General features: G+C 49.6%; 1 protein-coding gene across 8 annotated transcripts in view; it reads left to right on the top strand.

Annotated features, from left to right (window-relative positions):
* BCORL1 (BCL6 corepressor like 1) overlaps positions 1–15,827 on the top strand; it is a 63,893-nt gene that overhangs the window by 38,667 nt on the left and 9,399 nt on the right. For all 8 annotated transcript variants that reach the window (XM_081792699.1, XM_081792700.1, XM_081792698.1 and 5 more), the window contains 4 exons: positions 2,133–2,356; positions 6,584–6,805; positions 8,893–9,059; positions 10,031–10,176. In XM_081792699.1, the coding sequence (XP_081648825.1) occupies positions 2,133–2,356; positions 6,584–6,805; positions 8,893–9,059; positions 10,031–10,176 (759 nt within the window). The remainder of the gene's footprint in view (positions 1–2,132; positions 2,357–6,583; positions 6,806–8,892; positions 9,060–10,030; positions 10,177–15,827) is intronic.

The following is a 15,827-nucleotide window of genomic DNA, read 5'->3' as shown; positions in this document are numbered from 1 at the left end:
CCATTCTCCGTTTCTTTCCTGCTACTGTGAATTTCTTGCCCCACTACAACTGAATAAACTCCAGAGCCCTCCCTGCCCTGGGTAAATGGGTTAAGGGGCTGCTGCTTTTCCTGTGGCAGTAAATGCTATAATATGGCTTCCCCATGTTTTTTGAGGTCCTCCCTCATCAGGCACCATTCTCTTCCTTCCTCTTTTGCCTCAGCCCGGGCTTGTGGCATCAAAAGCCCTGGTTTAGGATGTTCTGGTTGGAATTGCCATTAGAAGCCATCTAACACCACAGTTCTTGGACAGGTGTGGGGACCCACTGGTGGGTCGGGGCTAGTTGGGAGAAAGGGGTAGTATGATAGCTGGCCTTCTAAGAGCTGTGCATCATCTATAGCCAATTCCTCATGCTCTAGCGATGGCCCCCACATCTGGATTTGCCCTTGATAATGTCACATGTGAAAGCACATGCCAGGGTCAAGGGAGACGAGTTAAGAACTCTTGGATCTTGCTCAACCCCCTTGTTTCACAAATTGGAGAAACTGAGGCTGCAGCTATTCATTTCCCAGATGTACTGATCTTTTGTCATGTACTGGGCATGGCGGACAGTCCTGTGGGGGAAATAAAGAACACATGGGCATGGCCCTCCCTAAAGAGCTTGCACTGAAATAATATGATAAGGACGCCTCACTCTTTATAATGCCTTTTAAAGGGGTTTTGCCTATGTTACTTCATTTAATTCTCCCACCAGCCCTCTGATGTGGAATATATTTTCTCTATTTTATGGACATAGAAACTGAGGCTCTGGGAGGTTGTGACTTGCCTCCAGCCAATTACACAGCTAGTGGTCAAGCCACATAACACTAATATTAGTTAAGAGGTAAGGGTAGACCCAATCGATACCCCCTGTACATGGGCATTAGGACAGACCTATAGGGTGAGGCTGTTTTCAATGAAGTTCCCAGTGCCTCTCAGGGATCGGTGCTCTGGATCTGGAAAGAGCTGTCAAAATCACAACCACACTTAAAAAAAATTTTTTTTTAACATTTATTCATTTTTTGAGAGGCAGAGTGAGATACAGAGTATGAGCAGGGATGGGGCAGAGAGAAAGGGAGACACAGAATCTGAAGCAGCCTCCAAGCTCTGAGCTGTCAGCACAGAACCCGATGCAGGGCTTGAACTCACAAACTGTGAGATCATGACCTGAGCTTAGGTCGAATGCCCAGTTGACTGAGCCACCCAGGTGCCCCACACTTTTTTTTTTAAATGTGTATTCATCTTTGAAAGAGAGGGAAAAAGGCTGAGTGGGGGAGGGTCAGAGAGAGAGAGACAGAGGATCTGAAGCGGGCTCTGCGCTGAGACCAGAAAGCTCGATGTGGGGCTCGAACTCATGAACCGCAAGATTATGGCCTGAGCAGAAGTCAGATGCTTGACTGATTGAGCTACCCAGGTGCCCCACAACACTTTTTGAAGCTAGAAAGTACTTTATTTAGTGAGCTGTGGCTAGAATTAGAGATGCCGCCCAGGGTATTCCAGTGACTTGATTTCCAGCCAGGGAAGACAGCAGGTTTCTGCAACTGCCCACCAGCTAAGTAGGCCCATGGCACCTTCTGGTTTCAGGGAGTTTCTGTGGCTTTGATCTTTGTGTCCTCAGAGGGTGACCAATCAAGCCATCAGGTGGGTGAGCTGAAGCTATGAAGGGAGACGGCTCCATTTACTCCCTACTCGGGTGTGCTTCATAGTAGCTTAAGCAGAGCTGCTAAATTTGCTTTCATACTGGAATGGAGAAGGAGACAAAGAGGATGGGGGAGAAGCTGAAAAGAAAGTTGTAATTTGCTCTGGGCTATGGGGGAAATCCTTTTAAAATTACCCTCATAGTGAGTACAGCCAGATGGGCCGCCCCCTACTGGCAGGGCTAGGAGTCATCACCTGCTTGGAGAGGGGAGTCTTCGATGTTGAAGTGTGGTGTCCATTTGAGAAGCATTTAGTGGAATCATCAGCACCACACTATCAGATACTGGTAGCTGATAGTTATACAACTTTGCACTGAGATTCTAACCCCCAAAGCCTCTGATTCATCTTAGAGGAAGGCATTGCTTTTATGTGTTCCATTTCCCTGACATCCATTCTTTCCTGTTTCTTGCTTTCAGATTTAAAGGCCCGTAAGCAAAAGACTTCCTCCCAAAGTTCGGAGCACCGCCTCAGAAACAGGAACCTTCTCTTGCCCAGCAAAGCCCAGGGGATCTCGGATTCACCAAATGGTTTCCTCCCGAATAACCTGGAGGAGCCAGCCTGCCTTGAGAATTCAGAAAAGCCATCAGGAAAACGAAAGTGCAAAACCAAGCACATGGCGAATGTCTCAGAAGAGGCAAAGGTGCGTTGGCAGCGAGGGGAGTTGGGGTGAGGGGAGCAGGCTAAGGCGGCAGACTTTCCACAGGCTCCTTGATGAATGGTCCTCTGAGTGAGTGAGTGGATGGAAAGGACCAAATTAACCCATATTTATTCCAGTATTTTGAACTAGTCCTAGAAGAATTGGGGGTTGCATTTGAAAAATGGGAACTAGGGGCTCAGTTGGTTAAGTGTCCAACTTCAGTTCAGGTCATGATCTCACGGTTGGTGGGTTTGAGCCCCGCGTCGGGCTCCGTGCTGTCGGCTCAGAGCCTGGAGCCTGCTTCGGATTCTGTGTCTCCCCCTCTCTCCATGTCTCTCTCTCTCTCTCTCTCTCTCTCAAAAATAAATAAACATTTAAAAAAAGAAAAATGGGAACTAAAGTTACAGCTAACAATAAGAGACTGCAAATTCTCAGGTTTGGCTCATGATGGCTTTTCTTCAACAATCCTTGGATCTCCTTTGAGTTAAGGAAGAGTTGAAGAATATGGCAGGATGTTAGCCTGAATAGCTTGTTAATATCCAATCAAGAAGCTTTTGTCTGGGCTTAACTCACTTGAAACCAATCAGAGAGCTTTCTGAATCAATCAAGGTAGAAAACAACTCGTAGAAGCAAGGATGTTGATATCTAGACAAAGGTTGCTTGAGGGTCGGGCTGAAGGAGCTCTAGCTGCCCTTCCCCACACCCAACTCCCCAGTTTGTTTGCTTCTTGGGCACTCACCAATCAGTAGCCGGGCCAGCATTCTAGAACCCCTGTTCATAGTTGACATTTTTTTTTGATCTGATGTTCACAGCATTGGTTTTGAGTTCCACATTGTACCATTCGAAAAAAAATCACGTGGTCCTCAGTCCTCGGTGAGCTTTACATTTGAGAGAAGTGAAGGTCCAGGTTCAAATGTATACCCATAATATGTATTTGTCATTGGCAACCAAAAAAAGGGTCTTATTGGGCTTGTTTGGTGGTTGTGACTTTAACAGCTCTTTCCAGCTCCATTCAGGGATCCCTGAGTGGCACTGACAGAAGGCGGGAGACCCAGGGGCTCATCTTCCCCTCCTTTCCCTTCCCCTCTCCCTCTCCTGGAATCTGGTTCCAGCTCAGACAAGGTACTCAAGCCTATTTCCTCATCTTTAAATTGGAGATGATACTCCATGTCCTTTCCATCTCACAAGGGTGCTTGGGGGAACAAAGGAGGCAACTGATGTAAAAGGCTTTGATGACCGTAAAGTGCTCTTTGAGGTTGGTATACATCCTCAAGCTTCAGGTCGAGGCAGGGATAAGAGGACAGAGGCACGGATTGGCAAGGTAGCAGTGACCATTCCCTCAGACCCCCAGAGGGGGCGGGGTAGGGGAAGGAATAAAGAAGTCTGGTCTGTGCTGAGTGCTATTCACGTGGTCGTCCTTAATTCCCACAGCAGCTATTAGAGGTAGGCACTGTTGTCTTCATCTTATGGTGAGGACACTAAGGCTCAGGAAGGTTAAAGGCCTTTCAGGAGGTTACTCAGTGGTCATGAGTGACAAAGTTGGGATGTGAAGCAGGCCTGACTGCCGCGGCTCTTTCCATATGCCTCCACACTGTGAATGGGTGGCTTCAGTCTGTACCCAGGAGACACCGGGGGAGGGGGTGGCCAGGCAGGGACACACTGCAACCCTGAGCAGCTCTGGTGAAAAGTGGGCATCCCCCTCCTCTTCCCTGCTCCTCCCCAGACACTCAGATGGCCCTGTCCCACACAAAGGTGACCAGCCGCCTGACGTTCAGCAGCACATGCTGATACTTGTGCCTGGTTATTCTGCCTGGCAGTGTCTGCAGCAGTGTCCCTCCCAGAGAGGTTTTGCCCCTTCACAGGGCCTCTCTTTCTCCCTCCCGCCTTTCTTTCTCTCCCAGTCACCACCACCTGCTCTGATTACCCCCATGGCATGGTGCTTTGTAGTGAGAAGCAAGGCAGGGGGAGGGCAGAGGATGTGCCTGCAACACTAAAGCTGGGGTATTGGCCAAAGGCTTCTTCCCACAGGAGCTCCAAGCCAGGGAGGGGGAGGGGGCCCCCATTTGTTCTTGCTCCTCCCCCCCTCAGGCAGCCTCCCTTGTCTCTGGCAGCTCTTGCCCCCAGAAGGAGAGTCACCCTTTGGCTCCTGGCTTGGCTTAGCAAAAACCTAGGCACTTTACCCAGAATCCTTCAGTATTGCTGTTACATACCTCTACCTCGTGGCCGTAGAGCAACACTCTCCACTCATAGCCAGTGCCTTCCTGCTAGTGACTGTACCTCTCTGCCCTTTTAGGATAGGGATGGATAGCAGCTCTGGTTGTCTCAGGATTTATCAGAGGAAACAAATGCCCTGGGCTCTGGTCTTTTCCCTGCTGCCATTCCTTTCCTGGCTTCAGGATTTTCTAGGCAACTTTTCTGTGTGCCCAGGGCCCTGCGCATAGCTGGCTTGAATCTAGTCAACAAATGTCTGTTGTGATGATGTGTCCAGCCCTGACTTAAGTGCTGTAAGGAACAAAAGAGAAGATGACAATATGAACCCTGCCACCAAGCAACTTAAAACCTAGCAAGGGAGGCCAGACTTGTCCATGAAACAGTGGAAGGAGGTTAAAAGTCAAGCATTAGGCACCAGATTATTTGTTTCAGGCTGGGTGTTCTGGGTGTGCAGAGAAAGAAAGTTAGAGTAATGTAGAATGTTTTAGAAGACATAGAATTTCAGTGAGACCTTGATAATGCTCTGAGGGATTTGGCTAAGTGGTATGTATTAGTTATCTCTGGTGGTGTAACAGATTACCCTAAAACTTTGCAGCTCAACACAACAATAAATGTCCCACAGCTTCTGGGGGTCAGGAATTCATAAGCAGCTTAGCTGGGCCTGGCTTGGGGTCTCCCACAAGGTTGTAGTCAAGGTGTCAGCCAGGGATCCATTACCCTGAAGGCTTGACTGGGGCTGGAGGGTCTACTTCCAGGGTCACCCCCTCACATGGCTGGCAAATTGATGCTGGTTGTTGGCAGAAGGCCTCCTTTCCTTGCCCCATGGGCTTCTCCAAAGGACTGCTTGAGTGTCCTCATGACACGGTGGCTGCTTTCCCCCAGAACAAGTGATCCAAAAGAGAGCAAGGCTGAAGCCACATTGTCTTTTAGGAAGTAGCCTTGGAAGTTACACACCATCATCTGCAATCTCCTATTGGCTACATAGAACAGCCCTGTCCGATGCAGGAGGGGGCTACGTATGAGCACAAACATCAGGAGGGATCATCAGGGGCCATCTTAGAATCTGATGAGGGCAAAGTCTGCCCTTTGGTTGCCCAGTGAGTCATATCCCTCTCACATGCAAGGTGTACCCATGTCTCCCAAGGCCCCCCAAAGTCTTGTCCAAATATGACATCAGCTCCCAGTTAAAGTGTTTTTAAAATTTATTTATTTTGAGAGATAGAGAGCAGGGGAGGGGCAGGGAGACAGAGAGAGACAATTCTGAGCAGGTTCCACGTGGTCAGCAAAGAACCCAATGTGGGGCTCAATCTCATGAACTGTGAGATCATGACCTGAGCTGAGATCAAGAGCCAGACGCTGAACCGACTAGCCACCCAGGCATCCCAGCATCAGCTCCCAGTTTAGAATCTCATCATCCAACTTAGGTTCAGGTGCAAATGAGGCTCCATGGGTCTGGTTCCTGAGTACAGTTCCTTGAACACATTTCCTCCCCATGTGAAGACCCCACAAGGGAAAAAGGGAGGCTCAGAGAGGTTGGGCCTTCACGCAGGTCTTGGCACTAGTAGGTGGCAGAGCCAAAACCCAGGTCTGTTTCACTCTTACGCCCGAGTGCTTTCCACCACCCAGGCTGGGCATGAATGTGATCTTGGGACTTGGTATGGAGGAAGGTGGAAAGAGGCTGGGGAAGGTTTGAAGGCAGGTTTTGGCAATAAGAGTGAAGGCCTTGGCCATTGTGCTTGCTCAGTCAAAGAAGTCTCCACTTCTCTTTACTCTCAGTTTGCTTCTGCTTATTTGGAAGTAGGACTTGTAAAAACCTCAACAAAGGGGGCTTGAGGCAGGTAAAGAAGGCATGCAGAGTGCTTGATGGAAGCTGGGATATATCCCCTCAATCTCTGATTTCTGAGCCCTTGGTCAATCATTGGTTTATGTGGTTAAGTATTTGAGCCCCTCAGCATCTGCACACTGGGTAGGAACTGGTGGGAGCCTGTGCTGATCCGGGACTGCATCTCTGGTTTCCAGGGCAAAGGTCGCTGGAGCCAGCAGAAGACGCGATCTCCCAAATCTCCCACCCCAGTGAAACCCACCGAACCATGCACACCCTCTAAGTCCCGAAGTGCCGGCCCAGAGGAGGCCTCTGAGTCACCTACAGCCCGGCAGATCCCCCCAGAGGCACGTCGGCTCATAGTGAACAAGAATGCAGGCGAGACCCTCCTGCAGCGGGCAGCACGTCTTGGCTATAAGGTAGGGAGCTCCCCGGCAGCAGGATGCCACTGCCTGAGCATCTGTGAAGAAGCTTCTTCCCATTGGCTCTTCTGTGGCCTGGGCAGGGATTTGTTCGGGGTTTCAACTTTGACTGGACTCCTTCTACTGCCCAGATGGCCTCTGGGGCCAGCTAGCATGGTGTGTGGGAATGAAAGCTCATTTGAATATCAATTGGGAATGAAAATAATTGAAATGGTAACACAATATTGATAATCCAACACATTCCTAGGCCAGAAACGGGATTTTGATGTCTTGAATTTCCCTTTGTGCTGGCTCCCCCACTCAGAGAGAAACAGGGGTGATCATTGCTCACTCTTCATATTCTCCCTCGGCCCCCACTTTGGCTCCCAGTAGTGGAGAAGGCAGTAGTGTATGGGGGGGCAGGGCTGGGTTTCCCTACCATACACTACTTGCCTATGGGTTGGAAAGGAAGTTGGCATTTATTGAGCACCACTTTTGTCCTATTAACAGCTCTGATTTCTTCATATCATTTCATCTCACCGTTAACCTATGGAGGTAGGTTTTATTAGCCCCATTCTACACGTGAGAACATCAAGGCTTAGCAATGCGAAATGATGTGTCCCTTACTACTTCATGTGTATGAGCCTGAATTCTCACCAAGGTCTTTTTGATGCCCAAGTACCAGGGTAGGGTGGAAGCCTGACTCAGTGACCATAATTAAATTTTGTTGGACGTTTTTGTTATGAACTTCTTGACCATGTATCTTTGCCCACCACACCAATTGTTTCCTCAGGATTTGCTCTTAAGGGTGGAGCTGTTGGGTTATAGAGTAGACCCTGATTTTTTTTAAGGCTTCCAATACCTACAACTGACGCATTTAAAGACAGCTGCACTCCCAGCCAGGCTGGTCAGCACCGGGGAACTGCCTTGAGAGTGCCCATCTTTCTTGAGTACCTAGTGTGGGGGCTGGGATAGGTGCTAAGGGAGATCTAAGGAAAAAAAGATGACCAACTCCTGTCCTCAAGTTTAACCTTGTACCTGGGGCCAAATTAGCAAATAGGAAACCATGGGAGAACTGACCAGGGCAGGAGCAGGCTGGGCAGCCTGTTGTGGGAGGGAGGGAGGAGGAGTCTGAGGCCTGGGAGAAGAGGTGAACGTCTGTGCTAGTGAGGAGGGTATGGGGCCTTGTGCTCTCCTGCGTACGGCCAGCCTGATAGTTCCTATATCCAAGGGACAGCACCTCCAACACAGGTACACGCTCACTCACGTTCACTCGCTTACTCACTCACTTCTCCTAGTCAGCCAGCCTGCAAGCTAGCTGTCAGTCAGGATGCCTGGGTGGACCATGTTGCCAGGACCTGCCAGAGGGCCGATGATAGGCCACTGGTAGCCACTCTTCCCCTCAGAAGAAGGGTTGCCTCTCCCCTCCCCCTCAGCGTATTCACCAGATTCATCCCAGACTAGCTGGGATGCTTCCAGTCCTGGAGTCCCACCTCTGGTCCTGTCGTGTAGCCCAGGGACGCTGCTCATTACTATGTGAATAAATGACCATGCTGGATTATACTCGGAGCAATCCTGATTTGAGGGGAGGGTAGAACTGAGTGCCCCAGCATAAACATCCAGGGCTAGTACTTAAAACAATTAAAGCCAGCATCCAGAGATAGTACTTAAACCAATTCTTCTTCCTTGTTCTCGAATCACTACCAGAGGCTGTGCTTGCCACCACATGTCTCATTTCTGTGGTCTGGTGCTGTCTTGCAAAGCCCCAAACTAGGGAACCAGTGCTCAAGGACTTGAGGCCTGAGAGCTCGACCTCATGGTGGGCAGTGAGCCTTTCTCAGGACCTCACCCCAACAACCCACACCCAGATGAGTGAGTATCATTGGTCATAAGAAATGTCTCCCCGCTGCTAAGAAAATAGCCCAGAGCCGAGGCCGTGGAAATGGACCTCAGGACTGACTTGGGTGACAAACGATTTTGAGACTTGTCTGTTAGTCCCCGGAATAAGACTTACTCTCCGGACATTTGGAGAGCTTCGAAGCTAACTGGAGTGATGTCAAGAATTAGGCCTCTCTTTGCTCATGGAGCTCTCCCTGTCCCCACAGGACGTTGTTCTCTACTGCCTCCAGAAAGACAGTGAGGACGTGAATCACCGCGACAATGCTGGCTACACGGCCCTGCATGAGGCCTGCTCCAGGGGCTGGACGGACATCCTGAACATCCTGTTGGAGCACGGGGCTAATGTGAACTGCAGCGCGCAGGATGGCACGAGGCAAGAAGGCCGTTCCCCGCCCCCCACCTCCACCCCCAGCTCAGCCCCTCACTCAGAAGAGCTTGCTACAGCCTGGACTTCCACAGCAGAGGCTACACCGGGCTATACGTAGCAGAGAGGCCTTGTTAGGAGGTGTTTTGGGAAGAAGGCTGCAGACTGCAGAGGGGCAGGAGTGCCCACTAGGGCAGGAGTGGATGAGTTCCTGGCTGGCCCATCCACGTTGGTGACTAAGGGCAGGTTGGGGTCATCTAGGGATCATCCCATCAAGTGCAGCTTTACCAGGAACACCACTCGGGCGTCCCTCAAATCCTCCTGGTGGTGCATCTATCTCAGGCAGCATCTTGGGCTCTAGGAACTGGGAGGCTGACCTTAGGGTAACATCCCAGATTTGATTCTTGACTTGATGTCTGTACACTTGAAAAAAAAGATACCTGCTGGGTCTTAAAGAAATTGCACCCATTCCCCTCTATCAGAGGGCCTACTTCCTGGGCAACATCGAGACATGAGCTGCATATCAAGTAGGGAGACTTGGGTCAGAGGATGCAGGCTCTGATTGGCCACCACCTGGTGCGTGGAGCCACTCTACTCATTCCTGCTCCAGGGTGGTCATCCAGATCTTTCTGTTCATACCCTCAGCATCTGCTTTAAGATTATCCTTGGTCGGTTTCCTGTTCTCTCCCAAACTCAAGAGCTACCAGTGAAGCTACTTGGTACCCTAGGGACTGTCCCAAAATGTAGGGGGAACCTTGGAGAGAAAAATGGGGGGTGGGGAGAAAGAGGCACAGAGAGAGGAGAAGGACATAGGGAGATATGATGAGGGGTGCAGGCTAGAGGTGGTTCCTCTGCCCTAAGTCTTGCCCACATTATCCTGGGTCATCTTATTTTATTTTCCCCTGATGAAGTAGTTTGAGGCCTAGACACCCAGGCTCCCACTTGGGCCCTGTTGTCCTCACCCTGTGTCACCTCTGCAGGCCAGTTCATGATGCGGTGGTCAATGACAACCTGGAGACCATCTGGCTCTTGCTGTCTTATGGGGCCGACCCCACACTGGCCACCTACTCGGGACAGACAGCCATGAAGCTGGCCAGCAGCGACACCATGAAGCGTTTTCTCAGCGGTAAGCACAGCCCAGGCTTGAAGCCATCATCCTTGGGGATAGCCTCCAATTCCTAAACTCCTGAGGAGGTATTCTTCATCTCTCTCCATCTCAACTCCCATGAGAGGTGTCAGCCCTCTGCAGGCTTTCCTTGAAGTATCTCTGAAATCTCTATGCACTTGAAAAAGCCTAAAGGTCCACTTCCTCTTGTTCCGGTACTATGAGTGTCCATATCGCATGCATCCTCTTCAGGGCCGTGGTAGTCCACAGGGACCCGCTTCCTAGCTAGGCATGTGAGGTAGGCCTCCTTGTGAGGCCGCAGCTCCACTGGGGGCAAAGTCTGTTGACCCATGTTTTGAACAGGATGTTAGTTACAAAGAAATGACACTTAGCATTTTGCTTTTGTTCTTGCACTTTCTCCTTGTTGGTGATCACAGTGGAACCTTCAGGACCCCTCCTAATGCTGTATTTCTCACAGCCCCTGCCTGTGGTAACTGATGTTCCCTCTGTACCCCCCTGTACCTTTTTCTTCCTCTGTCACCTGACCCCTCTGGAAGAGTGTCTGGTATTCAGGCCCATGACAAGGGCCACAGGCCAACATGCATTTATGTTCTCATCAGTGGACAGCCATGGTTTGTCTGCAATTAGGTAGCTCTACCAAGTTGGGCAGTGGGGAGGACAGAAGGGGGTACGTCTAGTGTGGGCATGCTCACTGGGAATCTCCTCAGACTTGACCTCTGGATGAAGGAACTCCGCCTCCTTAGTGACATCACAGCTCGGCCCTTGCTCTAGAAGTTTCTTCTTCACACTGCCAGAGTGCCCAACAGAAGGAGCCGCTGGCAGTGTCTCACTGACCCTCTGTGGAGTCTTCATTGTTTGCGGTTGAACCTCTTTCAGACTGGGATCCCATGGGACAAAGGGTTTGCTCAAGGCCACTGACTCTCACCTGGGCTGTGGCCCTAGATAGTCCTGAATCCCCACCTCCCCAAATACAGTTCTGGGCTCCCAACCAGGAGATCATTTATTTATTGAACAAAGGTTAACTAGGTAGCTGATGATGGAGGAAGAAACAAAGGAATGTGAACTAAAGGTCCCAATGGAAGGAGGACTAGGTGGGAAGCACCACCTTGATACAAATAAAAGCTGAGGGAGAAGCGATGGAAAGCCATGGAGGGAGGCCTTGACTCCTTCCTGCTCAGCCATCCTTCATTGGGCCCCCAGTAAAGCCACCAAACCCTGCAGTCGTTGGTCACTGTGTACAGGCTTCAGGCCTCCCAGCGGGACCCAGCCCCCTCTAGCCAGGTGGCAGGACTGCCTTTTCCCTCCCCCCAGCTCTGGGGCTGTCCCAGGCCACTGTCCGTGAAGGGCAGAGCAGTTTGGGGTTGCTCATTCAGTCATTTGTCCCGGGCCAGTGATGACTCTTGTTCACTTTGGCTGCACCATCTTGGGGGCTCAGGGCCCCTTCTCACATATCATGTGCCACATGCACTGTCTTAGATACACACATGCTGTCTGCACTCCAGCTGATTCCCAGGGGAAGCTGGCACAGATGAACATCCAGAACTTCTCAACATGATGAAAGCACTGCATGAAGCTCTGTCTCTGACCAACAGGTTTAATCCAGGGCCTCTCTGTGCTACAGACTGCCCTCCGGCGGGTCTTGGGACCCTCTGGATCCAAATAAAGCCATCTCTGACCACCTCAATAAGCAGACAAACTCCTTTCTTCCCTGACCCTTTCTCCAAAATCCCAAAGGAATTCGAATGTTGAGACCATTTTCAGTAACTAAAAATTTAGAAACAAACCCATTTTTATCTCTTCCCGTTTCTGTTAGCTAATCCCAGCTACTAGCCAGCCTCTTTTTAAAATTTTTTAACGTTTATTCATTTTTTGAGAGACAGAGCGTGAGTGGGGGAGGGGCAGAGAGCAAGAGGGAGACACAGAATCTGAAGCAAGCTCCAGGCTCTGAACTGACAGCACAGAGCCTGACGTGGGGCTCGAACTCATAAACTGTGAGATCATGACCTGAGCCTAAGTTGGACGCTTAACCAACTGAGCCACTCAGGGGCCCCTACTAGCCAGCCTTTTGATGCCTCCTTAAACTAACCTGAATGCCAGCTCATGTTGCAGAGTCAAGAGAAGACTTTACTTTTTTTTTTTATAAAGATTTTATTTTTAAGTAATTGCTACAACCAACATAGGGCTCAAACTCACAAACCTGAGATCAATAGTCGCATGCTCCACCAACTGGGACAGCCAGGCGCCCCAAGAGAGACTTCTCTTAATTCTGACACTTGATAGCATGTCCAAGCCAAACACCTTCATTCAGATCTTGACATTGTTTCTCAACCTCTTAGGCACAGAGCTACAGCTTCATCATGGGGGCCAGAACTGAACTGAACGGAGTGTTAGAACAGGGCCACCTCTTTTCCATGCAAATACCAAGTGATGCTCAGATGCAGATCTCTTTCTGGCTGTTTGAGAAAGTGCTAGCAGCACCTGGCCCTAGCCCCAGGGAGGTAGGCACTGGCAGGAGTCCGCAGGCTCCTGAGAGAGGGAACTTGGGCCCAGAGGTTGTTTTGGGGAGATGAGAAGACAATACTCAGGTGTTTTTTTTTTTTTTAATTGAGGTGAAAATCACCCAATATAACCATTTGGAAGTGAATGATTCAGTGGCACTTAGCATATTGACAATATTATGTAACTATCATCAGGGGCTTAATTCCTTGAACTGAGTATTTCTCTTTTGTATTAATCCCAGCCATCCCCCCCACCCCCACCAGATGTCACAGAAGCACTGGACAGGGTGGTCTAGTGGCTGGAGGAAGCGCCATGGGCTCAGAAGTGTGAGAAGCATTTCCCTCACTGCCCACCGCCCCAGCCCCTAAATCTGGATGCGTTTGGGTGGACTTCTAGATGTATTTTTTTTTTTAACTTTGTCTGTTGGGCAGAGGTATTTAAAAAGCTTTTTGCTTTTCATCCCCAAACATTTGCCTGACCAGACTCTCTGTAGATTAATTGTCTTCTCCCTCCCCTGGGGGATATCGCACTGGGCAGAAAATGAAGGCGAATCCCTGTAGGGTGCAAAGGGCTCCATTTTCTGCAGGTGGAAACGATGAGCAAGAGCCTCACTGTTGCTCCTGGTGTGGAGCTTCCTTCTCTTTGTGCAAGGCTCCTGTTCTGGAAAAGTCTGGGAATCAAACCCTCTTTTAAATATACAAAGGAATGTCACTATTTACAAATATCCTGTAGTGAATCCTTTTGCAATGCAGAAGATGCTGGTAATTCATCTGGGTTGTAAATGTGGATTTTTCTATATTGAGTTGGCTTAAAGTGAGGCCCGTTTCTCCAGGGATCATGAAGGATACAGCGGCACCCCTTCTTCCATTCATTCATCCATTCATTTATTGAGCCCTGTTAGGTTTCAGGTACAGTGCTGGGTACTGGAGGTCAAAACGCAAACCTTTTCTCCCTTGTCCTTGGGCTTGGGACACCAAGCCATGCAACTGTCCAAGAAGCCTTTGGAAGACCTCCTCCTTGGACCAAATTACAGGCAAGCATGTGACTGATTTGCCTTTGACCCTTTGAAGAAAAGAATACCCAGGCTAGTCAAGGGAAAACAGATTCGTTTTCATCTGTCAGAAAGTATGTGGGGGCCGAGGGGAGTTGCTGCAGTTTGGTTTTGGGGCATCCGAGGAAGGATCAGGACTGCTTTTTCTTCCACTGATGAAAGGGTTAGCAGTTTACCACCCGAGGTCACTGAATCACAGGTTTTTGTTTTTCCTGCCTGAGACCTCTGCCATATGACCCCATGTCAAAGACCACTTGTTGTTTTTTTTCCTCTCCTTTCATGTCCCTGGGCTAGTGACTTGGTTGGAGGACATGGGGAGTGGTATGACAGGACCCTGAGAAAGAGAGAAACTCTGATTGCCAGGGTGACCGCTCACCTTGGGTACTTAAAAATTTTCTTTTATTGAGGCAAAATTCACATAACATAAAACCAGCCATTTAGAAGGGAACAATTCAGTGGCGTTTAGTGTAGTCACAATGTTGTACAACCACTGCCTCTGTCTAGTTCCAAAACCTTTTCATCACCCCCAAAATGAAACCCCAAATCCATTAAGCATTTGCTCTCTATTTTCCCCCTTCCCCCAGCCCCTGGCAAACACCCATGTACTTTCTGTCTCCATGGCCCTGCCCATTCTGGATATTACATATAAATGGAATGATACAGCATGGGGCCTCTTGTGTCTGACTTTTCTCACATGGCATCGTGTTTTTCAAGGTCCATCCATGTGGTACCATGTTTCAGTACTTTCTTCCTTTTTCTTGAAGTTAATTTATTTAACTTGAGAGAGAGAGAGAGTGTGTGTGTACCTGCGCAGGGCAGAGAGAGAGGGAGGGAGGGAGGGAGAGAGGGAGAATCCCAAACAGGCTCCACGTTGTCAGCACGAAGCCCGATGCAGGGCTTGAACCCATGAACCATGAGATCATGACCTGAGCTTAAATCAAGAGTCAGAAGCTTAACCAGCTGAGCCACCCAGGCACCCTGTACTTCCTTCCTTTTTGAGGCTGAATGGTATGCCATTGTATGCATCTACCCCATTTTCCATAAGGGAAGGCATAAGCCTTCATTGGTTCATGGGCCATTTGGGTTGTGTCCACCTTTTGGCCATTGTGACCAGTGCTGCTATAGCAGAACACGTGTGTACAGGTGTCTGTTTGAGTACCAGGCTTCAGTTCTTGTGGATATATACCCAGGAGCAGGATTGCGGGGCTGAGGGCACTTTTTGGTGGAAAGGAGAAGAGTAAAGGACTGAAAGTTATAGGAGGGGCGGGGGACAGTCAAGGGAGAGAAATGTCCCTCTCTGTCCCAATTGTACATTAAGACCTATGAGGAAACGTGACCAGAAGGCACACCATCAAGCAACCGTGGGAGCTTTTTCTGGCGTGCAGCTCATGGGCCTGCCCAGACGATTGTACCTTTGCTCGTGCCCATGCACATTGGGCTGCCTCAGAAAGGCATATTCACCTGAGAATGACAAAGATTTGCTGTCAGTGAGGAGAATTAGTGGAATGTTCTGGGGGCTCTGAAGGCAGTCCCTAGAGAGGAGCCCCAAGAATGTGGGGAACTAGGGCTTTGATGGAATCCTCATGTGATCTCCTGGGGAGACGACAGTCCTTGGAGCACGGGTGTTTCAGCATGCCAGTTAAGCAGGCTTTAGGTCTTGCCTTGTAGTAATTCCTCCTTCCCTCCCTGTCTTCTCCGTATATTTATTTGCTCTTACTATGTGCCAGGCACCTGGGCTCAGGCCATGGGGAGACAATGATGAACAAGACAGACATATATATTCCCTGCCTCTTGGAGACTTATGATCTCATGCCTCCATCTCCCAGGACACCTAGCACAAGGCCAGGCACAGAATAGGCACCTACCTAACTGACAGATGCTTTCTGAAGAAACTCCTTCCAACTCTCAGGGGGCAGGGGCCCAGAAGAGCACAGAAACTGGCAGTCATGACCTCAAGAGTTTTTTGTGGAGTACATAAAAAAGATCTAATGTGCGTGACTAAAGGTTTTCCACTGTAGCTGCTCAGCCATTATTTTGAAAGCTCTCTCTGGCTGCCTTTTCCTACCAGAAGAAACCCTTCATCTCGTAGAAGGTTGCTAAA

This window comes from Panthera onca, chromosome X (assembly GCF_046562875.1).
Source record: "Panthera onca isolate mPanOnc1 chromosome X, mPanOnc1 haplotype 2, whole genome shotgun sequence".
In the NCBI taxonomy this organism is placed as follows: domain Eukaryota; kingdom Metazoa; phylum Chordata; class Mammalia; order Carnivora; family Felidae; genus Panthera; species Panthera onca.
Note: the sequence above shows the minus strand (reverse complement) of the source record. Positions and strands in the feature narration are given on the sequence as shown.